Source organism: Panthera leo, chromosome A1 (genome assembly GCF_018350215.1).
Source record: "Panthera leo isolate Ple1 chromosome A1, P.leo_Ple1_pat1.1, whole genome shotgun sequence".
NCBI classification, from domain to species: Eukaryota; Metazoa; Chordata; class Mammalia; order Carnivora; family Felidae; genus Panthera; species Panthera leo.
Window position 1 is genome coordinate 151,106,167 of NC_056679.1, and position 24,959 is coordinate 151,131,125.

A 24,959-nucleotide genomic window follows, 5' to 3' on the forward strand; every position below is an offset into this window, starting at 1 on the left:
ATTTTTCTTCTGTGGGAATTTATAACTTATGCGTTGAGTAAACGCCATATCACTTGTTTCTAGGGCCATATTTGCAGGACATGTGCCCCAACATAGCTCCTCTATTCTGGGCATATTTCTAAAAAGTGTATCAAATTCTAGGCTGAAAACCAACCAGATAATTTAGGACACGGGCAAGTTAGGGTACGCACTTACTGAATTCCAAGATGCATGGTGAAATGGTGAGATCAGAAAGGGGCCCTGCATTTGATAATAATGCAAAAACAAAACAAAAAATAGCATGAAAGAAACTCATTAGTATATACAATGGATGTCAGTTGACCCAAAAGATTGCTAATGTATTAAAAACAATTTAGGGTGTTGCAACGTGATATGTTCTAATCCCACAGGTTATCCTTTTGACAGCTGACCTTGAACTTATAAAATGTATGCAGAGTAAAAGAAAACAGAAAGAAAATAGTTACTCAAATGTGCAACTGCACAAATATACCCCCCTCCCGCTATTAAGATAACAAAACTTCTGCTATTACCATAATATTATATATATTAGAAAGCTATACACAAGCATGTTAATTTCACAGATTTTTTAAAAGATTCTTAATATTTTATATAATTAGAAATACACATTTCAAAAACAAAACTTCTACAAAGAGAAAACAGTTATCTTGGTTAGCAAAGCATGGAGTTCCTCATGGCTTAGGGTAGTGCTTTCTATACAAAAAGTCCTTTTTGGTTTTTTACAGGACTGTTTAAAATATTAGCGAAGCTATCAAGGGGGAAAAAACACATTTTGGCTTAAGTAAACTACAAAAAGCCACAAATGCTTTGCAAACTCTGTCTTACCTTTTATATGAAAATAAGCAAAATGTAATGTACATATTTTTATATTTTTATTTAATAAGAGATGCAGACCCAGATTTATTTATTTAATTAAATACGTTAGCCCTCAAACTCCACATTTTTTTTTTTTTTTTAATAGGTATGGTCCTCGTTTAATGGTCGTTGATCCTTTTTAATGAGTGCCATACGCCAATGATATGCGTGCAGGTTTGTGAGCGCGTTCTCGGGATGTTAGGTGACCTGGTGTGTTCCTAACATTTACCAATGGCCACCCTTTGCCGGGTCTGTCCAAAACATCTATACATTTTTCTATATGTTGCATAACAGCTGCTCTCTCTTTCAGTAAAGATCTGCCGCTTTTGGCAAATGTTTCCTTTTGTCTATTTACATGTAAATAACGTTGAACCTGCAACATGACACTATCTATTGTAACATACATTTTGCAAAGGAGCACAACAGTGAAAAGAAGTTAGCCTTAAAATCTATTTTGTACAAGTGTTCTGTTGTACAACTCAAGTGCTAAGCTTATCTCAGCATTTCTGTTTATCTTTATACTGTATCACTGAGGCAATTTAAAAGTACTTTTACAAAACAGAGTACCTGACTTTTTTTTTCCACACACAGCACATATAATGCATATCGACCCCCCTTCCCCATTAAGGTATAGCACACACACACACTGCAAGAAAAAAAAAAAAAACTATTAAGTAATAATCTGATCATGTTGCCCATCCTTCCGAGAGTCGCATGCGCTTGACTGAGGGACTTTCCCTTTCGTCCGGCGAAGGTCTGGTGAGTCCAATGGGGGAGTGGAATTCATTCCGGTGATCCTCTCGGTCGCTCCCGTCGTACGAACTGCTACAGCTGCTCAAGCTGTCAACAGGAGATCTCCCCGCCTCGTGGCGCGTGTGTTGTGGGTATCTCGAAGGGGTGGTGGTACGGTCTCTAGGAGGAGAAACAGGTTCTGACTTGATGTTGAGGCTTTGAGTAGAAGGCAGGGAGAGATTTGAACTCTGAGATAAATGAGTGCTAGTGCAAGCTCTGTAGGAGGAAAGGAAACCCAGTTACAGATGGAGGAGGCCTGGAGCCCCCAGGAACTCACAATTACATAACACATCAGCTTCAAGACTCGCATAGACACCAGAGCATGCCCAGAGGGAGGAGAGCGTGCTCGAAGCACTTAGGGGCATTGCCTTCTCAGAGCCATTTAGGATGCACGGTAGTAATTACAGCATTTCACTGGTCTGGGCCTCATGAATCATACCTCTAGTCTCTGACAGGCTCCCTAAACATACAGGTGACTGGCTCAGAAAGCTTAACATGACATGCTGGAAAAAGCATTTTCTGTGTCCATGGAATTTCTCCCTAGACTACTTCCAAAATATAAGCTAAGATTTAAGATACAGTGTTTAGCCTTTGAATTAGACGCCTTTGATTTACTAATGTGTGTGTTCTGTAAAAGCTAGTTATAGATATAAACGTTTCCCTCTGTGTAATAAGCACATGCACGTTAAGTTGTATAGTCTTCAGACAAAGTGAAGAAAGTTCAAATTTCAAATGAATAAATGCACAAAATGCTACATTTATAGCTGTAAATGATGTAAATGTAATTATAACTGTATCTGGTGAAAAGATTGGAAGAGGGGAGAGAAGGAGGGGAAGGAGGTTGAAAGTTATCTGCAGAACAGTTTATTGGCTTAAAAACACTGAGACTTCCTACCCTACTAAAACTGATCAACAGTATGACTTTCTCCATTGTTTGTCAGTTACATGGGATGAAACTGCTGTCTATTTTCCACAACTACTTCAACTTTATCATTGCGAATCTCTCCCTGCTGGGGTGCTTAGTAGGGTATCACTCATATTTATAATTGGCATGAGTTGAGGAATCTGGATTTGTCTAAGGAAAGGTTGTTGTAAAGAAGGATCTAGTGTGATTTTATCGTGTTTATATGCCTTAATCCTCATTTATTCCAGGAGATCTTCCAAAATGTGGAAGAATTTAGATACTTGAAACTCTGGAGGGAAAAGCATTAAGCCCTTAGTGTAGATTAGCAATCACAATGACTTTGATCAGGATAAACCAGAAGAACATTGCTGACATCAATTTTAAGATGCTCATACTGTTCTCACATTCTGATTGCACGGACATTCATGGCTAGAGTCGGCATTACTTGCCCATGTTGTCAAGAGAGTGCAGATACCTTTTTTAGTGAGGAGGAGGAGCTGCAGGAAAGAATAATCTATCCAGATACGCCCATTCTAAACAAAGGAAAGCCAGGCTACCTACTCCTGTATGTGATTACGTTACTTTCAAATGGAGAGAATTAGAGGACATTAAAAAGCCATTATAAGCAGGGAGAAAATGGGTATATGTTTCAGAGGAAAAAGTGGAATAACTTGGGGCCGGCTTTTTGGGAGATGCGATTCAGGCTCAAAATGTATAGAGATATAAAATTAGTCAAAATGAGTTTATCTTTGAGTGATGTTTTATACAAAAGCACCACCTACTGGCAAAGAACTACTTTCCTTCTCTTATTAATAGATGAGCTAATGTGGAGAATAACATAAAGGAGAATTATTTGTTTCCCTAGTAAGCCTTTCTTTCTCTGGCTTTTATGTGTTAGAATTAAAACAGTCTTAGCATTTACATGAAGTTACCAACATTGAGTGTATATGATTTTCAATCATCTGTTTATGCTTGTCATTATTTATTCGTAGGTTTTCTTTTACAGTCGATATTTGCATATTAATTTTCTAAGAGTTTTAATTAAATAATCTTCAAATCAAGAAGATATTAAAGTGGGGGGTGACACCTGTATTTCAAAAGGATCTGTAACGGTGGACTATTTTATCTTGATTCAAAGTTACTTAGTGATTCATTTTGATGTCAGAGGAAATCATCTTTTGATTTCTGGAAGAAAGAATTTTCCTGGCTCTGGATAAGAAAGACTATTTCACTAAAATTTAATTAAATGCTTCTACTACGAGTCACACAACTCTTTAATAATGAATGTCAATTAGGAGTCTGAAAACAAAGTGGCATATCAACAAATGCTTTTGACTGCCCTCTGACATTTAGATAGCTTCTTCACAGGCAGAGAAACATGGACAATTAGAAAAAAAAATTCGGTGAGTTGGACTAGTTAGTATAAGCAGTTAATCTGGAAAAATTAAGCAAAAAATAGTATAATCAAAATGCTGCTTCTTTAACACAGCTTTTGGAAGCTGCATTACCTACTTATTTACTGTATCTCCCATTGTGAACTGGCTCAGATGGGTTCTGCTGCAGGCCTTCCCCATAAGAGATGTAATACTGATTGTTTATGCCTTCCGTAGACAAATAGGCTAGTCCCTAAGTTTACTTTTTGGTGGCATTTCATTTGACACTGAACGCATATATGAAGCATTTTGAGTAGTTCTGGGGACACTCAACCCACAGTAACGAAATGTACGTGATAACTTCGATTCAGCTTTAGTACACTGTGGTATAGGATTCCAAATGGCATGAAATGTAATTGGCTAGTGTCTGTTACCAAAGTATTATCTTGGAAAGAAAATGCATTAAAAAAATCACTTAGTGGTACGCATGCTAGATTCACATACAAGCATGTTGGTCTGCTTGTTCTTGAGAACAAAATCTTTATAGGCCCAGATAATTGTGAAATGCTCCATGTGTGTGGGTGAGAAAGAGGTGGGTGGGAGACAGAAGCCTGATGTGCAAGTTGCCCATATCAAATCCTGCTGCAAGTTTACATCTATTACAGATGCCTTCCAACTGGGAAAACACCTACCCTTCCCCACAATTGTTCAGAAGTGAAACAGAACCGGATAGTTTTGTTCAAATTTTGTACTGCCTCCGCCCAGAAATTAAACTATCAAACTATATTTAACCTAACCTTTTAAAAGTCGTCTGTAAACACCCACATCAACAACGATGATGTAAAGAAATGTTTCCAGAAAACACGTTGCTCCTTTTTAAAGGTGATATGAGAAAAGTACTTAAAAATTTGAGGGTCATTTTCTCAAATCTCCATATTCAAATGACACTTAACCCTTGAGGGCCAAGTTCCTTCGGCCAATCATCTCTGCTTCCTACATCAAATCAATGTATGCCATTTATCTGCCTTGGTTAGATAAAATCAGATGCTAGACAGTGTTAGAAGTACAGCTTTGGAGTTAAAGGCATTTCCATCAACAAAACAGAAGAGTCCTTTTATACTCTTAATTTTGGGAAAGAATTGTGGTGACCATCTTGGGCTGCTGGGAATAGCCAAGCCACTCTGGAGGCTGTATCTACTTTGAACACTGTTATCTGTCCAAAGGAATGTGAACTCACCACACAAGAGCATGAAGCTACTTTAGCCTAAAAAGATACTTATTTCTTAAATTAATTAACACTGTAGGGAATTAAGGCACCCCATATAATTTATTAATATAAATATTACAACTTGGGAGTTTTTTTTTTAAAACAGTTTAACATTTAGTTGTGTAAACATGGGCTAGTCCATTTGAAGGGACCCATTTTTAAAAAGCTACCCTGTGTGTGTGTATGTGTTATGACAGAGAGAGACAGAGAGAGAGAGAGAGAGAGGAAAAAAGGAAGGAAGGAAGGAAGGAAAGAAGGAAGGAAAGAAGGAAGGAAAGAAGGAAGGAAAGAAGGAGGGCCAGCCAAGATTAGAAGGGCTGAAGGGGGTATTCTATCTGAGGGATAAGGGAAATGATTAAATACAATAAAAACTCATAGACTAATTATGCACCATGATAACCGTTGCTGAAAGAAACCGGAACTAAACAAAATGCTTCATCCTTGGCTGTTGCCATTCGGTTCCTCTCTAGGCCAGTCCTCTCCTTTCTCATTTACTGAAGCCTTTATTAAGGGCAGCAGAGAATCAGACTCTTCACATGCAAAAAAAGGGACTTTTAAAATTATGGTATAGTTAAAATACATAAATGTGTTTTATATATAAAATGCAAATTTTCAGGTGTTACTAATAACAAAAGAAAGCCACATTCAAAGCAAATACTATGGCTCTTGACATTGATAATTTCTAAGGAAATCCAGTCCTCTAATGGATGACTTTTGTGAAAAGTGAGAAGTAAACAACTACCCTGATTTTTGTCAAGAAGCACGTACAGTGGACTCACTGCTTAGCCATAGCAGAGCACTGCCACCTGTATGTATTTTAAGATTGCCATGATGGTACGATGTACTTAGGGATAATTACCTTAAAAAGTTATTGCAATAAATGTCTACTTGCATAGTTAACATTTCTGAGAAAACTTAAAAAGTCCTAAAAAGAGAAACCCTTTATCGATATTTAATTTAAAAGAGAAACCCTATATCAATATTTAATATATCTTCAAAGCTAATAATCTTTTAAGAAAGCACAGCAACAATGTCATGTGAATTTATTTTATGGTTTACATGAAAGTTTAGATTTTCAACAATAGTGGTTAGTGGGCAGGATACAGACAAGCAGTGAATGGGGGAAGACTCCATTACTAGAGCACTAATCTATGTGAAATAGATTCCATATGAAAGCTAGGAGGGCAGCGAGGGGTAAGAGATGCGGTTGTGATGTCAATCAGTGATTTTTATTGTAATCAGTGTTTTTAGACTCATTATCTCTTTAGAAACAGAAGTATAGAACTAACTAGATCTTCTAACCAAATGGCTCAGCAGAAAAGTAAAAGTGAGGTAGACACACAGAATGTTTCTAAAATACAAAGATTTATCTTTCAATATTTTATATCTTCCTAGTATTTTTCTTCTGAAGATGAACTACAGTTTTGGAGTTATTATGTCAACTGAAAGGCAGATCTTTGATTCATGTTTTAAACTTAAGAAAGCTATTTGTTTGACACAAAGTGTGAATTATGAAGTCAGTGCTTTTTAAAGGTTTGCACATTTCTACAGATAAATGACAGGAGTCATTTCTATGATAAAGACATTTCTCAAAGTTACCACAAGGGGGCAGAAATACACATATTCTGATTTCAGAAAACAACAGAAATTATTTTTATACCCAAATTTAGGTAATTAGTATATATATATATATATATATATATATGTACACATACATATACATTTTTATTTATACAATGTCTACAAATATACAGCCATACTATGAATGCATTATTATAACTATATGAAATCTGTATATCAATAGAATAATAGATCCTGTGAGCACTAGGTTAACGTTAGCATGACTATATGGTTTACGTTAAGTGATAAGGATTCCCAAATATCTCAAAAATGTTAAGAACTTTTAAGTGCCTTCTTATGTCCCACATGAGCTACATGAAAAGTTAACTAAATGAAATTTTGTCATTGACCCAAGTGGAAACCAGTATAGCCTAAAACAATAGGGAAATAATTTACCTCATTATCACAGGGCTCCCCTCCTCTTAAAAAATAAGCCAAGTAATATTAAACCTGCTTGAAAGATACCGATCTGATCATTACTTTCCGATTTCGATAAAGTAGGATTGTACCTCCTTTAATGGGACCTTAGAGCGCAGTGTTTAGAGATTGCCATTTGTCACTTAAAAATGCCTTCTGAAAGTGTTTTATGAGAGAAATAATATTGCTTACCCCAGCTGACTGAGGGCGGATGGCGGCATGTTATGTAGGTGTTGCTGTTGCCAGCCAGTTACTGACCCAAGATGAAGGGCGCTGGCGGTGTTGAACCCAGACAGAGATGACAGGTCTGCACTACTCAGAGAGTACTCTAGATGAACAAATAAAATAAGGGAAAAGACTTAATTTGGAAATTATAAAATGGTAAATAAACATGTCCAATTAAAAATATTCTATTAGTGCTATTTAATGATCATTATAAATTCTCTCATTTTGGGGGGGGGGAGAAGGAGATAGAGCATCAGGAGCAATTTTGATTTAAAAGAGATACATATCATATACTGAAAAATAAGTATTCCACGAGAGCTTTGAAGGACAACCGCCTGAAATTTTAATTTATTAGAAGTACAATCCGGCATTACAGCATACACATATTTGATGATCTACAAATGTTGTTTTAAACAATTCTAAGAAAGTGAGCTTTCTATTACATCAAGAAATAATGGCTCGTTTTCCTTGAAATTGGTCTTTTATATTGAATTCAGGTTGGGTTAATAAAAACTTTCACTTAAGAAAGAAAAATATGGATATTTATTTTGTCTTAGCAAGAAATAGGTAACAGTATAGTCTCTGGACGCCACAGGTACTACCTGAAGCTTCCTAACAGACTGAAAGGTAGTATCTTTTTTCATCTTGCTTTTTAATAAAAAGTATTTAATGTACTATTTGAACATGGCAAAGCTACTCACCGGTACCATATGTTGTTGAAATGGCTGATGGATATCCTCCCATCCCTTGTCCTGGTAAAGTAGGAGTTGCTACGGAAACCACTGGGGTAGCCAATGACTGAGCAGACTGGGAGTTATTTATCCTTTGATTCTTTTAAAGTAAATAAAGAGACATTATTGATAGAATTTTTTAAAAGTTAAAAATGTTAGATTTCAGTATTAGTTTTGCACATAACGAGATAACTTGGTACAAATCTCCTGAAATTAATCATTTAACATGTGTCTCTATGAACTCTGCCAACCCTATCATTTACAATCCTTCAAGAGACCAGTTGTTGCCATAGTAACCCATTACATCAGTATCTCCTAGGCAACTGAACTAGTAACAAGTACCATAGGCTTTATTATGAGTAAAAACAGACTATGTTGAAAACTGATGAAATATGTATACTGTACTTCCATTGTTTCAGTTTTTATTCAAATGCAAATTAAAAAAAATTAAAATCAACCGTGGTGGTTTTCATGTTCAGTTCTATATACAGCAGAGCAGATGGGCACATTTCATGCTATACTCTGACCAGCAGGTGGTGCTCTGACCACTTTTTTCAGATTCTTCTAAACTTCCCTCAGAACTACATGGCAAACCAGCTAACATGTGTATTTAACTACTTACAGCAAGAAGATTAAAGATTCACATACATTTAAAGATCATGAGACTTTAATTCTTAGAAAAATAAGTATCCTCATGGTTTAAATAACTAAGGAAATTATTTTCGTTTGAATTTTACTATAAATCAGGTCCTAAAATAAACTGAAAACATGGTCTTCACTTACAAAGGTTGAGACAGAAAAATAAATACCCTGATATTCTTTTCACCTGTGTGTGGTACTTGAAATTAATGGCCCCAAAACAGAATTAATGTTGACATATTATGGTAACTTCTGATATCTTCCCATTTTGCTAGAGCCCTCCACCTAAAAGTCACCTTGGGTTTCTCCTTACATGTATCATTTAAGGGAAGTTCTCTTTCTACTTACCAAAAGCAGGTCGACATCCTCAGACTGAGAGCATGGGGAAGGAGTTTTATTAATTAGTGTCTGTAAATATTTATAACTGGGCAAAACCTTTTCAACAAAAGGCAAAGCATCTTCTGATAGACACAACAGTTTAAACAATTTTAAAACCCAGACTCTAAAGATAACTCCTTACAAAGACATTCTTTGTTTCACTTAACGAGCAGCTTGTCTCAAATGTGAAGACAATCTATCTAGTTTTCTGCACAGGTCAGTGTCTCAAACTTCATTATTTCAGTACCACGTTTTGAAAAAAAAAAAAAAAAAAAAAGCTTGTATTTTGAGACTCCACTCATGGAGCGCTGGAGGCGGGGGTGGGGGAGACCTGCACCTGGCCACCAGTGAGAGGCTGTACTGACCACTCACAGGATTCCTGGGAGAACATCAGTTTTAAGGAACTTGGAATAAACCTGCTGATAGAGACAGCCTGCCCCGTATGGCCCACACTGCTTGGCTATGGCCCCATGGGAGGTTTTATTTATTAGACTCAGTCCTTTCCGAAGGGAATGTTGCGTATTATGTGATTTTTTTGGGGGGGATGATATTCAAAATTAATCTGCACTGTGCCATAATAAACTAATCAGCTTGCAGGACTGTTTTACCGTGAAGCCTGCCACAGAGCACAGAAAGGAAAAAAAGAGAAATGTGTTTGCAGAATGGTCTAAATTTGTCTACCGAATCTTGGTTTTAAATGTTCTCGCTCTTAAGCAAAGCTAATTTGGAGAACACTGATGTAAGTCTCTTTGTTGTTGAATTTGGCCCCACAATCATTATCTTCATCTTAGCCTGCAGACCCAGGAGAAAGAAAAATGATGGAGTCCGGGGATGTTGCTTATATTTCTTATTTATTTATTTCTTATTTAATTTTTTCTTACAGTGTCAACTTTTTTTGTTGTTGTAAAATATAACCTTTGTTCTCATAATGCGTAGGATTTTAAAACAATTTGCTTTTGAGAGGTAGCTATTTGCGTGAAGCACATATATGGAAATATGAATTGAGGCAGAGCACAGGCACATGATGTATTAAGCATTATCACTGCAATATACCTAAGAAAAGAATGGCCAATTCACAGGAGAATGTTCATGTAGAAATTATGGAAAAGATTTTTGGTTGTCAGTACCTTGAGGACATAACTAGATCAACATTATAAAATCTGTTATGAAACTCCCTATTCTGTGAGTTTGATTCTACCATTGGTCAAATTGTATGCAACATAAGCAGAGTAATAAGCAATGATTTTTTTTCTAATTATAAATTGGAGAGCTTAAAAGGAAATGGTTTCTTTGCCTCAGAACACCAGTTTTATAGTGAAGTTTATTGGATGTTGGTTTTTTGTTTTTGTTTTTTTTTTTTAACATGGAAAAGGGAAATGCGAACCAGTTACCAGAAATAATGGCTAAATACAAACAGGGCTCCAGCAATAGCATTGATATGTTAATTTTCTAGGAGCACTTAAGTAATTCAAAATGTTAGACAAATACAAAAACAGCAAAACATATACAAAACATTATCAACATTTATTTAAAATGTAGTTTCGCATTACCACTGATGGCATCGTATTCTTGCTGCCTGGTGGAATAAGAACTCGGAGATCTGGTTTACGGTTATTCATCCCTAAATTCATGGGGGGAGGAGATTTTGCTTGCATATTCTTGTTCAAGTTACCAGGTGAGACCAGCAGACCTGGTGAGTTTCGGGGATTGCCATATCCGTTCCCTGTTAACACAAAACAATGAAAGCACTCAGGGAGAAATCTAGACTCAAGAATGTTTCTACAGGATACACTATATGAGATGAAAAATAAAAGTTTAACAGGGTATGACTTATAAAATAGTCTGTGGGATGACCAACTTAGCCTCCACGTGAAGGTAACCCAGTTAGTTTTTTTTTTTTTTTTTAACATTCTCTAAAGGAAGATTAAAAATGTTTAACGAGAAGACAGCTAATCTATACCAACTTGCTCAGAAATCAGCATATACTTTTTTTCCATTAAAAAAATTTGGGAAGAAAGTCAGACAGTCTTCGTTCAGGGTCTAAGAAAAGCACAGAATCTGCCCTGCACTTTAATGGACTAGCTTGGCAAAGGCCTGGGCTGGCGTGACTCACTCTTTCAGTTCAGTGGTTTGGGTTTTATTTTGTGTGTCTGTGTGTCCTTAAGTGAAGAGAGGGCATACCAGTAAGACTATCATTTCGAGGACATGCAGGGACAGTAGGCTCTTCCACAGTTTGCTGTTGACTTCCCCTTTTCTTTGAGTGGTTTCTCCCTCTGGTCCTCTTATGTCGGGTTTGCTCTCCTCACAAGTTCCGTGTATGACCCTGACAGCTTGCTTTCCTATTCACACAGAATTTCAAAATGCAGGACTCCTACTTAGGAGCTGAAATGAAGGATTGATGCCTCCAAAAGTACTGATTCACCAAGGCACAGGGATAGTCGTATGATGTGAACACTGAAGGGGTTTTCTTAGATCTCTGATGCTCAATGCCCTACTAACAGAAACGGATATCTGAAGGATGCCATTTCTCATCATTCAAAATATACTGCTCCGTGACAGGAAGAGCTACGGAAGGAGTTGAGGCAACATTAACTGAGGCAGAATGTCATCTGTTGGCTTCATTCATGGCCTCTGATTGGGGAATAAGAGAAACCCACTACCCGACTCTACAATCCTTGCTGTAAAACTAGATGTTTGTTTTCTGAAGCACTTTAAAGGAGACAATCAAACCTCGCTGTTACGGTTGGTCATCATTATCATTATCCTAAAACACAAGTGTCTATTACTCCAGGATGAATGATACTGTGTGCTACCCCATGAGGAGGCAAGGACGTGGCCCCAGTCCTCAAAGGCCCTGCAATTCCTTTATGGTAATCCAATATGCACATGTGTGAGACGTACAAACCAAGACAAGGCAGCCTAGGGAGAGATGCCCACAGAGTAATCCAGATTAAGTGTTACTGAGTTCCCAGGAGGGAAGAGATTATCCAATAAAGATTCACCTAAGAGGCAGGAACTGATTTGGGCCTTGAAAAAAGAGAAGAGACAGTAAGACACACTGGGCTTGTGACTGGGCTGTGGGAAAGGGCTGAGGTGGGAATTTACAGAGCACGAGTCGGGGGGCACTGTGAGCAATCTGGCTAGAAGGGAACTCCTAAAAAGAGAGGAGTGTCGAAGACCTTGGAGGGACGTGGAGATCTTGAATTCCAGCCCGACACACCTTGGGTGTAAATGGTGGCAATGCAGATCCGTGAAGGTCACAGAGCAGAAGTAGAAGTAGAACAAAGGCCTCTAAGTGGACAGAGAGATCTACTGGCCCTGGCGTATCCTGTAATTAGAAAGGCCTGGGAGTATGGGGCACTGATGGTGTGAGCTAGAGGTGATGAGGGACTGGGAAGGCAAAGCACAGGGGTATTTCAGGAAATATTTAGGGAAACATTTTTTGAATTAGAATACATTTGAGGCATACTGTGTAGAGCACATTTGTTCTTCATATCCCATTCATTTACCTGTCTCATTTTATGCATGAATAAACAGGCTGAATATATAACAAATAACTACAAGATTAAATCTGTCAATCGGATCATCCGTAAAATTCTCCAAGTTACTGGGGGGGGGGGATTAAAAATAAATGAACCCCCTCCAAAACACGTGTCAAGTACACAGAAGTTGCTTAGGAAATGTTGGTTGAATTTGAATATAAATTACTTGTATAATAAAACTTCATTGAAAGAAGCTAAATCCTCTATAGCCAGCTAAATATGTCAACAGCCAAAATTTTCTTTTCCAGTTAATTTGGATAGTTTTTGGTGGCAAAAGTTATCATATGAAACAACTACATTTACCTTATTTCACTAGGAGAGATACAAAGAACATGTTCACTTACAAAAATTCTTGACAAAATAGTTTATATTTAATGTGTCTTAATTGAATCATTCTTGCAAATATGTTAAGGGTCTAGTTTTAATTAAGATATTCTACTGGATAAAAAGAGACTGAGAGAACGAAGACAAAATGTGCACTACACTTTCCTGTCAGCTGAAGTTCAGTCTGATACACTCAATACATATGTCACTTATCTGTTAAGCCTGCGTGAGATCTGGTTTAAATAAACAATTAAATGGAAAATTAGGTGGGTAATTTCAAAAGAAGGGGGGAAAAAGTCAGTTAAGCAGTGCAATGAAGCTTGAATAGATCAGAAGAAACTAAAACCCTGGCTTGGTAGATGCCAATACTGGTTTGCATGGAGGAGTTATTTTGCTAAAAGGAAGTAAAACCGCTTTGTGAAATGTGTTGTCCTGTGATATGACAAACACTGGGCCAGTGTGTGAAAATGGAAATGCTTCACAGAGGCTCTGAGAAAAGGTTTCTTTTTTGAAAATTAAAAAAAAATTTTTTTTCTACAGTAAACTCTGAAAAATTCCAACAAAGCCTACATCTTTCTGCCCACATTTTTAAACAATGACTTAGGGCAGCAGGAAAAAAAAAAGTAAACATATATTATAGTTTTTCATCCAATAAATGCCTCAAAAATGGATTTGAAAAGCATTCTATTTTTCTCTTGGAATATTTCCTGTTATTTGGAAATTATACCATTTTAGAAGATTAGTCACATATTTTAAGGTGTTTACATTTTGAATATAAAATATTTTGAACCATGATGACACTTCTTAAATCCATATTTTTAGAGCACAAAGTTATTTTTAAGAACAAATAAATTCTGCCTTTTACCGGTGAATTTCTGCTGTTTTTAGCATATTGTGCCAGCTAGCATTTTGGAGCCGTATAATAACCATTTCTGTTTCCAGCCACCAAGTTGTTATTCTTTTGGCATAATATAGATTCAGGAATGCAAGACTGTGGATCCTAAACCAGCGATATAGAAACCTATCATTTGAAAATCAATGATGAATACATGCGTGTGGTTTACTGCTAAGAAGAGCCTGCATTTAAACTGGCTTGGAAACCACGGGCCTCCTCGCTCAGAACGCTGTGGCCTGCGTTGAGGCTGTTGTCCTCCCTTAAGATAAATTCACCAAAGAGAACGGTCTCATTCAAAGTCGGGGGTCGGGGAGGTGGCAAATTACTCAAGTTAATTTCTCGGTAATGTTCTAATATTCAGATGCAACCTTTCCTCATGCCATGTTTTAAAATTACCTTCTGCCTGGACAACAATCAATTCAGATGTGACTGTATGCAGATGTCACATTCTCCTGACCACTTTAAAAGCACAAAAATTATAAAGCGTGAGTGAATGGATTTCCTGATTATAGATTATAAGAAAATGAAGAACAGACCGACTTTAGAGTCCGTTCGTTTTATAGTTTGATTTGATTAAAAATATTGTTTCACATAAAATGAAACAAGTTAAGCATTCACAATATAATTTGTATGAAGGATAACAGAATCTACCTCAATTGGTTACACGTTTCTAAACATGCATATTAAAACTAGTGTAAATATACAAAACTTGAAATATGGTGTTAGGAGAAAAAAATTTTTTTCTCTCCAGTTAACTTGAAAACACTTGCTGCTTTTTTTTTTTTTTTATTGACTCCTATTTTAAGAAGTTGTAAATTCAAAGAACATATTCCTGGCTTAAGATGTTGTGAGGAGGACATTTTGCCTTGTCTCACAGAGCTCAATTGAGTATGTAGCTCTCTTTGAGCCCAAAGTTCTAAAACTTTCTCTTACTTGGATGTTTAGACATGAATCTTTTCTTTTTCCTCCCAGGACTTTCAGTTATAAATACAAGCATGAAAAACTAATAAGCACAAAACAGAAACTAGTCTTTATGGACCGAGGCTAATTTTTTTCAATGGCAAAATCTTTTTTTTCAGTCTCCCAAATTGTCATGTCTGACTAGCTTCATCTCCCAGCTCCCTACCCAATCAGACACCAAATCTTGTTAAATTTTCTTGAGAAACGCCTCTCTCCATCTCCACTGCCACCATCCTCGGTAAGGCTTTCATAACCATTTGACTAAGTCTTTGATCAGGGTCCCTGGTCTCCAGTTGAAAGGTTCTTCGCCGGGACTTAAGATGAGCTTCACACTGTAAGCTCCTGTAAATCTGTATGCCAACTTTTGTGCATATGTGTGATAATGAATCTGATGTACGGTCTCAAGATTTTCTCTAAAAATGTTTTTAAAGTGCTGCTTCTATCATGTTACTTTTTCTGTCCATACTTAACACTGTTGGGCCAGGGCCCTGCTTGACTCTCAGAACTACGCATAATTTGACCCCTTCTATCTCACCTAATTTCCACTGTCCACAGACAAGCTCTCAGTCCTCTGGATATGCCTGAGTCTTTGCTCTAGCAGTGTTTGCTCTCCCATTGAATTCAAATTCATATTAAATGAATTTGAACTCTTTCATGAGAGTTCAGACAGCCTTTCAGACAACGCAGCCCACCTTGAATGCATTCCCTTCTACACTACTGCAATTAGAGGCAGTGATACACACAGAAGACTAGTTCTTTAAGTGTTTCAGATGCCTGCAAAACATATACACAGACTATGCTGGAAAAATTAGGAATTATTCAGGAATGGCACTTAAAAGTTAAGTTACTGAGGGAATGTGACATGAGAACTGAAAATGTAATATGTAACTTGCTAATTTCAAATATCGAGGGTGTCTCCTCTATGCACTACTTGAGAACATTTCTTATTTGAGGTAATGATTGCACACTGATGACTAAGGACACCATTGAGACAAACTGTTCATCAACCATGTAATATTGAAGTCAAGAAGTCATGCAAGTGCCCAACTACTAAATTTGTTTATAGAGAGTTAATTGAAAGCTGTGTCTTCACTTGTTGCACCTGTTAATCTTTCACAGGACATTACCTTAGCTAAACGCAAGTGGTACACTCAAATAAAGTAGAAATTTTCCCTGATGAAAAAGGGAACTCTGAGGCCCTGCATCTTTTCTTCTGTACTGATGAGTGCTTATGTTTACTGCCATAGGTTGTCTCTATAACTCTCAACAATAATTTACTCATACAGAGTTTTCCTCCAAAAGATGGACTGCATGATATCCTAGGAAAAAACGGTGGAAGGGTCGTAAGTAAGAGTGAATAAAATTTTATTAGACGGTCCAGAGAGAGACTTTCTGGAGAGAGAGAATGCATAACAGATCTCCCAGTCACAACTGTATTGGAGAGAGATGAGCATTCCCATGAGGACACAATATTGGTGGTTTTAGAGTATGTAGCCTTCAGAAGCTGGAAAAGTAGGCTTGACTAACACAAACCTCTCAGATCATGTTAACTTTATACTCTAGACTTTACACTAAACTTTTACTAAACTTTATACTATGGAGAAGGAACAAAGTTAGTTTGCGAGTGGTAAGTGACATCCTTAACTGTGTGACAGGGAAATAGTGTCCACGGAAGGGGTAGATTAGAGATTAGACTGCTATAGGGATGCTAGTTAGGATTCATCTGCCACAGAACACATGAGGAGTAAGGCAGCCAAGTTGGAAAGATCTGCAAGGCAGACAGGAGTCAAGGACAAAAAGAGGATAAAGTAGATAAACCCAGGTTCTGGATTTAGAATTCCTTCAACCATACTGAGCCTTAGTTTTCTTAGCCCTAGGTAATGATTCCATTAGTGTGAGAGAAGCATAAAAGTAATCTGAATCAGAGACTCTCACACACTTGCCTGAGGCAGCCAGTGCCAATATGACCATGCAATAATATTAACAATATTAAATACTTTATAGAGTATTATTTACCAATAGTATCAACAACATCAAGCATACACATTGAGGACCCAGAATAGTACCAGGCACCTAGTAACTGCTATATAATTGTTTGTTATTCTACATGGATATAAAACACCTTTAATCCTTGCAGTGACAACCCTCTCAGGTACTAATAGTATCCCTGTGTTACATAATGAGAACACATGACAACAGAGAGGTCCAGCAAGTTGCCCAATGTCAAACAGCTATTAACTGGTGGAGCCATGACTGAACCAGAAGTATGTCCAGAGTCCATGCTCTGAAGCACAGCAGAGCCCTGTTCCCTGAGAATTGGTCACATTCTGGGATTTTGAAAACCCTTCTGTGTCAAATCTCACCCTATAATTACAGGAATACAAAGGAAGAGAGGAAACAAGTCAAGTCTGAGACCTGGGAGGTGAGACCTACAGGGTCTTCCTAAGCCAGAGGTGATGTGAGAACTTCAGGAACATGGTCAACTTGGCCGTCATAAATGGCATTGCTGGTTCAGAAAATGCTGAACTTATACAAAGAGGCACAGAATGGTGATGTTCCGAACCGCATTTCTGGTCTCCTGGATAAATAAATATTTACAAATAGGAAATATTGGGTTTAGCAACACTAAATGCCAGAACAACTGTTTAACTTTCAGTGTGCTATTTCAAGTGGATGATTAAATATGCTCTTAAAGGCAGATTTTGTAATATTTTAGTCAATAATCTCCCTGAAATGGGGGGTAGAGACATTTATGTACCTACTGTCAATTTAAGAGACCAGCTTCCATCAGAACCACTTAACACGATAGTGAAATGCTCAGTATTTTATAGTATCTGTTATTAGTTGTTACCTAGAAAATAATTTCTAATACATAGGTGTATCAAATTGACTTTGTTTAGTAATTTGTTAATGGTATCTTTGATTTTGTTTTTGTTTTCTTGGAATTTTGGGCAAACCGCCATAGAAAAGCATTAAGTTGAACCTCTGATATTTATTTTCTGCTTTTACTTCAGCAAAAGTTTTTGTTTATCAACCTGGGTTTTTGTTTTTTGTTTGTTTGTTTGCATTAGAACAATTTAAAAACATTTACAGCATACAGTCTCGTTAAACTAAAGGTGCCACATAGATAATAATGCTCACTACAATCAATTAATTTTATATCTGAGTTTTTAAAGGTTTTAAGATAAGTTAGTTTCCAATATCAGGACATTATTTTATATCTCAAACATACATCTTTCTACTGTATACAATTACCTTAAATTGTATACAGTAAACTTGCTCATACAACCCACTGCTCTACTGGAAGCTATACACTTAAAATAGTTTAGTAGAAAAATATTATGACCTTCTAGACTTCAGTCTTACACTCACTGTGCCCTGAATGCCTGAAACCCTGTTAAAAGTGCTAGAAACTATGTTATTCAGCTATTGTGAATCACAAACTTTTTTTTTTTTTTTTTGAGGGAAAAGGAGATCTTTTTCATGGGATGGCTCTAAGGCAAAAGGCAACCACAAAACATTTGGAGGTCAGAAATCTGGGAATGATGAAAATTTCAATATGCCTCCTGTGGAATAGGGGCAAAGCAAATTTTCTGATTCTTATCCTGGTAAAGACTCCTGATTACAGATTTTTAAATATAAAATAAAGTCTCCACTCTATCTGAGGGTTTCTTAGGGAAATAATATAATAATGCATAATGTTAGACTATGAAGAGACTCCTGTAAAACCTCAGTGTCTTTTGTGGTGTATTCTTAGAAAAATACTCCAAGAATACACAAAAGCCAAGACTATTCTTGGCTGTACCAGTTAGAGGGCAGTAGACATTCTAAAAAGAGCTTGCCTCTTCTGCTTGACCATGTCACCCTGATGCTGAACCAGACCTTCACGGATTTCATATCTACCCCACTTGTCCTTGATGTCTCTTGGATGTGTATTGTTTAGTATCTTTTGTGAAATTAACAGTCTATCGGCCAACTAGATACTGAGCACTGAACATTTAGCACATACAATAGGCTCTGGATTGTGAGGCAGAAGTAAAGAAATTTTACTTCTCACTGAGTTGTTTTTCCAAAGATTGAGAGTCTGTTGTCACAAAACAGGTTTGTTTTGGAGAACCACTCTCTCCTTTGTCCTAACAGTCATGTGGGTCAGACAATATCTTCCCAATTTTTGACAGATAAGGAAACTGAGGTTCAGGGAGCTTCCGTGACTTGTCGGTAAGTGGGACGGTTTTTATTTGAATCCAGAACACAAGCTGATTCTACTACATTATTACAAAACCCAGATGTTTCAGATTTAGAACGCATCCTTGTATTTCTCGGGATAAAAGCTCCATTTGCAAATAAGGAAGAATCTGACAACCTGATGTTTTCAATGCACAAAGGCACTCAAAATACCATTCTACTTTGACTACTGATTTATTGAAGGGATAGTTTTTAATTGCACCATAAAAATGATACTGAACCTTGCTATCTTAAAAAAATTGCACTTAACAATGAATGATAGATTTATGACTCACTTAATTGTTCACTTCTTGAGATTTTGGGGCTGTCTCTTTGCTAAAAATGAGGGGGTGTCTTCATTATTGACACAATCGCTCATTCTTTCAGTCATTTTTATAAACAAAAATATTGAGACAGTACAAATTAGAGAGAATGTGACAGAAGAGAAAGAATAATTACTTGTGGTTTTAACATTTACACAACTGCTACAAACACATCAGAAGATGATAATGTTCAAAGGGAAGTATGTTGCACTGCACTCTGATTCTGCCTTTGGTTTATTAATATATCTTATTTATTCCCACCCTTGAGGGTAGGGGCCGTGGCAGACATCTCTGCGAAGCCTACTGGTGCCCTACTCACTTACTGAACATTTACTATTACTGCGAATACATTAACCTTTAGTTTTTGCTTAGGAAATCGAGAATATAGATAATTGTAATACTGACAGTGCTCACATTTATTAACAAGCACTTACTCTGGTGCGCAAACTGTGCTAGGTGCTGCCTTGCATCATTACCTCATTTGATTTTCACAACAATCCTATAAAATGGGAGTTCACAGACTTCCCAAGGGCAGTAACGTCATCCTAGGCATATCGTGTATTTTCATTGGTTATTTTATTTCTTGGAATATCTGCCTCTGGAATATTTCCCCCAATTACTGCTTGCGCAAGAATTTGCTCCACCATCTTGTAGATTTCTCTGAGTTGCTTAAGGTTAAACTAACCCGGGTCCTTTTTCATGATTGTTATGTAAATTAATGTTATCATCTTTGAATATGGAAATTGACCACAGATTTAGATTTGCCATTATTACTACATTATAATAACCTATAATAGTATCGCAGGTTGTTTTTCCCCTACACTACCAATACAGCATAATCAGTTCTTTGTCATAATTGGAGGTTGTCAATGGAGGGCAAGGTCAAGAAATTGTGACAGGAGGGCACAGTGTTTAGTAAACAGTTAACGAGTAAAAAATTCAGTTGAAACAATTAAAATGGAACAATAATAAATAAACCCAGTGAATAGTAAAGCATCCTGTGGACACATCCATAGGTTATCAATTGAAATTGTCTATCCAGGTTTTGGTACAATACAGTTTCCTTTAAAGTAAACGAAAGGAATGTATTTGATTTACTCTTTTAAATACAAGACTGTATCATGACTATAACACTCTTTGAATTGAGAGTCTAGTGAACACACTTGAATTTTAAACTTAAAATTTAAGTGACTGGCAAAAGTTTGTCTAAAAACAGCAAATTACACTCTTGGCCAACAGCCTTGAAGCCCCAGAAAGTCCCTGGTAGGTAAAAAACTGATTTCCAAAAGAGGGGCTTTTTTAACCACATCCCTTCTTCAGCATCTCCCCTCTATGGATGCACAATTTCATATCACTAATGATTTTGAAAAGAGCTTTCCTTTCTGTAGTATCCCCAAATAAAATCTTACGATGATGCCAAAAACAAGGAGAAGAAAAACCAACAGTGTGTGAGGAAAAAGAACTGTTAAAAGAAAAAAAGACAAATGCTGAGTAAAGTAGTATTTTAGGGGGAAATATTAAACTGCTTGTATTAATATAACAAATGACCAAAGTTTTATTATTAGTCACACTCTCAGGTTAAATCAATGGGATATTAGTGAAGAGACAAATTTTTATGTTGCTTTACTGAATATAATAGAAAGATGGAGATAAAAAAGATACAAATTGTGAGGACAGAAATCATGATACCCTAAGGGCTCTAAAATCTGCTAAACACTCATCTAGGAAGCTATAATTTGAAATTTTGTTTTTTTCTGCAGAAATCAAACTCCTTAAGAATTAAGTTAAACTAGGGGTGCCTGGGTGGCTCAGTTGGTTAAGCGTCCAACATCGGCTCAGATCACGATCTCACAATTTGTGGGTGCCAGCCTCACATCGGGCTCTGTGCTGACAGCTTAGACCCTACAGCCTGCCTTGGATTCTGTGTCTCCCTCTCTCTGCCCCCCGTTCCCTCTCTCTCTCTCTCTCTCTCCCAATAATAGATAAACTTTAAAAAAATTAAAACAAGGAAGTAAAACTAACGGGGTTGAAAGCAGATTTTATGATATCCTAACCTTGCCTGTAACATTCATTTGTTGTCTCTTTGACTTGCCTCTCCCACTTCAACATTGGCCCCTAAGGAATGGTGTCAAGGTACAGTTTATAATTTTCCAGGTCCTGTATATGGAAAGTGGCTACTGATTTTCTTGGCGATGGCTAAGTATCACCTGATGTAGATTATCCAACTAGGGGACTAAGTATTTTTTTTTTCAATAATTCTAGATAACCTTGGTTTGGATTAAAAATATCATTGTTAGTTAATTTCACAGGTAATAATAAAGCAATGCTGTTGGATCTTTATGTTTTGGGTGAACTCCAAGGTAAAACTGCAAATGAATTTAGAATTTTTAATCAGAATAATTCAAACTAACAGAATAATACTTTCAAAACAAGAATCCAACTATTAATTTGGATTTTTTTCACATGCTGCTTAACAGTATTTAAAAAAAGTAATATAAAGTTATATTTTATACTAACAAAAGTAGTTTTCTTGTTTAAAGCAATTAAATGGCATCCATCTCTCTTTCTTGAATATTACAGTCTGAATTTGTGTATTGTTAGATTACAAAAATGTAAACTTGTTAAAGCCAATTCTTTTAGACTGAATTTTTAACTACTTTACTGATATTTTAAATCACTGAGTAAGAATTGCAGAGAAGTCTTTTTGGCTGATAAGAAAGTCAGCCAAGAAATTTTTGATAAGTATTCTCAAAAAACAAATACTTGCAAAACAATGGTACTGGGACAGGATAATTAAAACATTGTATGATTTTTTTCCTTTTTTGAGTTCTATTTTATAAGACGCTAAATTTTTCTTTTTCAATACTAAATGAATTACAAAGAAAGTCATGCAAGTGAAGTTCTATGATCATATAATCATAAAACACTGGGTGTAAGAAGGCGCTAAAGATATCTGTGTCTTATCCCCAATATGTGTACTGAGTTCAAAGGTTCAAAGTCACAGCGTTAAGATCGTGCTAGATGGAGTCTTTTCAAAGCCTGGAAGCTGGGGCTCCTTATTCACTGCTCAGTGATTCATCCACAGCAGTGCACTGTCACCATCGAGTCTCCATGTATTTAGCTGATATAAATTAAGCATTCCAGAAGTGACAACGCTTGACAACCAAATGCATAAAATAGTAAACAATTAACAATCAAAATAAGGAAACAGCTGTTAGTTTCTTTTTTATAAAATTATATCTAATTTACAATAAATGCCAATTAAAATTATTAACCAATATACATAAATCTCCTTTGCCTTATTGTCAAATAGCTATGTAAATTGTAAAATTCTAAATTTTCAAAGAGATTCCTAAAGGGTTCTCCTTTCTTTCTCTCTCTATCCCTCCCCTTCTCTCTTTCTCTCTTTCTTTTGTCTCAATCATGAATCCTTGAGCATACTGGTACTTCCTACACAATAAAAAGCAACTATGTTATCAAAGTGAAAACAAAGGGTACTAATAGGATAGTGAATAATCCAACACAAGGCATTGTTGTGCGTGTACCACATCAGTCGGGTACGTGCACAAGAGGCCCTGAGGCAGAACCAACACGCGATGTAGCTCACAGGCTGAGTGGGAAAGATGCCATACTTTATCATCGAGTTGAGCTGAAAAAGAGAATGCTTACCTCTTATTTCTCCCAAATCTAATGATTATAAAACCTCAACCGAGCTCGATTTTAACAATCCTCAATAATCACTAAGACTAGCATGTTAAAGGTTTTAATACACAGAGATATGACAAAATATAATTTGAAAAGCAGTGTCTTCCGATTTTGGTTGTTGAGAGGAAAGGACTAAGTAGTGGATGAATAACTGAACTGAAACCTAGAAATGCCACTACTACTAATGTATTATATAATGACCTGCTGTATACTTCCCTTACACCAAGAGTGCAAACCTATGCTGTTACTTCTTAATTACCATTTGCCTTTATCTTTGAAATTGCTTCAATTTAAGTGATAAGAGGTTAATTTTTTTAAGAGGTGATTTGTGATGGTCTGAGGTACCAACACACATTTCATTTACTGCAGCATATCATTTCTTTAGATTTCTAGCATGATAGAAAAGTGAGTAAAACTTTATTGGTCAATGTTGCTCATCCATTTAATCAAGTAATTCACTATTCATTGTATAAGTATCAGAAGAATACATTATTTTTGTAAACTACAGATCAAGGGTCTATCTTTTCACATTTAAAATTAACATTATTTCTTTGAAGTATTCTTCCATTTTTTTGCATCAACAGGATTACAATTTATAACCAGTAGATCAATTTTTCCTTTATTCAGCTAACAACCATTAACGGAGCATCTGCCATAGACTACCTCCTATGTGTTGTGTTGGGAATCCAAACTGAGTAAGAAAGACACAGTTTGCCCTTGAGGGCTGAGTATCCGGGAGAAAGATGTGTGCCCAGGAGCACCTGGGTGGCTCAGTCTGTTAAGCGTCTGACTTTGGCTCAGGTCATGATCTTGCGGTTTGTGGGTTTGAGCCCCAGGTAAAGCTCTGTGCTGACAGCTCAGAGCTTGGAACCTGCTTCAGACTCTGTGTCTCCCTCTCTCTCTGTCCCTCCCCTACTCATGCTCTGTCTCTTTCTCTCAAAAATAAACATTAAAACAAAAAGAAGAAGATGTATGCCCAGACATTGCAACTGCAATGCAATGAGGTAAGTGATGTGGTCACAGGCTGCCGTGGAAGAAAAGAGATGCATAATTCCTTCCAGAAGAAAAAAATTCCTGAATGGCTGGACTGAATTCTGAGGGATGACAAGGAATGCTCAGGATCAAGAGGAAGTTGAGGGGAAGGAGCACTAGGAATGCATACATGAAGGCAGGTGGCCTCCACGCTATTTGGAAAGCAGCAGCACAATGAAGTGGTTAAGAGTATGGACTCTGGAGACAGACTGCCTGGGTTCCATATTGGGCAATTATTTTGACCTCTCTGTGTCTCAGTGTCCCCATCTATAGAAAGGGTATAATATGCATATCTGCATTAAAGAGCCATAATGAGAAAAAATGAGTTACTTTTTATAAAGCACATAGTAAGAGCAATTTAAATGTCTGGTATTATTAGAGTGCAGGGTTCTTGCCGGCAGTGGCAGAATGAAAAGTTTAAGAATGGAGATGAGGGCTAGGCCAGAGATAAGAGGCCCATGGTTAATTCTGAAAGAGATGGGAAGCCATTGCTGGATTTTAGGCACATGAATGATGAGAAAGGCTAATCAGTCATGGGGAGACTGGAGTGGGGTACAATGTGAAGCAGAGAGACAAATTGGGGGGCTCTGGAAACAGCCCTGGAATGTTGCTATGAATGTGAACCAAGGCATTGGGACAGGAATGGAGAGAAAAGAATAGACTTAGGAAATACCTTGGAGGCTGAGTTTGTAAGACTTGATTCACTGGATGATGGAATGAGAGAGAGGTATAGCT

At 36.8% G+C, this 24,959-nt stretch overlaps 1 protein-coding gene across 20 annotated transcripts in view; it reads right to left on the reverse strand.

Annotated features, from left to right (window-relative positions):
* Positions 1-1,309: 1,309 nt before the first annotated feature.
* Positions 1,310-24,959, reverse strand: part of MEF2C (myocyte enhancer factor 2C) — a 154,582-nt gene continuing 130,932 nt past the window's right edge. For 19 of the 20 annotated variants that reach the window (XM_042943095.1, XM_042943092.1, XM_042943089.1 and 16 more), the window contains 4 exons: positions 10,770-10,942; positions 8,173-8,302; positions 7,439-7,574; positions 1,310-1,881 (listed from right to left, as the gene is read on the reverse strand). In XM_042943095.1, the coding sequence (XP_042799029.1) occupies positions 1,560-1,881; positions 7,439-7,574; positions 8,173-8,302; positions 10,770-10,942 (761 nt within the window). In that variant the 3' untranslated portion in view covers positions 1,310-1,559. The remainder of the gene's footprint in view (positions 1,882-7,438; positions 7,575-8,172; positions 8,303-10,769; positions 10,943-24,959) is intronic. The other variant, XM_042943118.1, reaches the window with a different exon arrangement.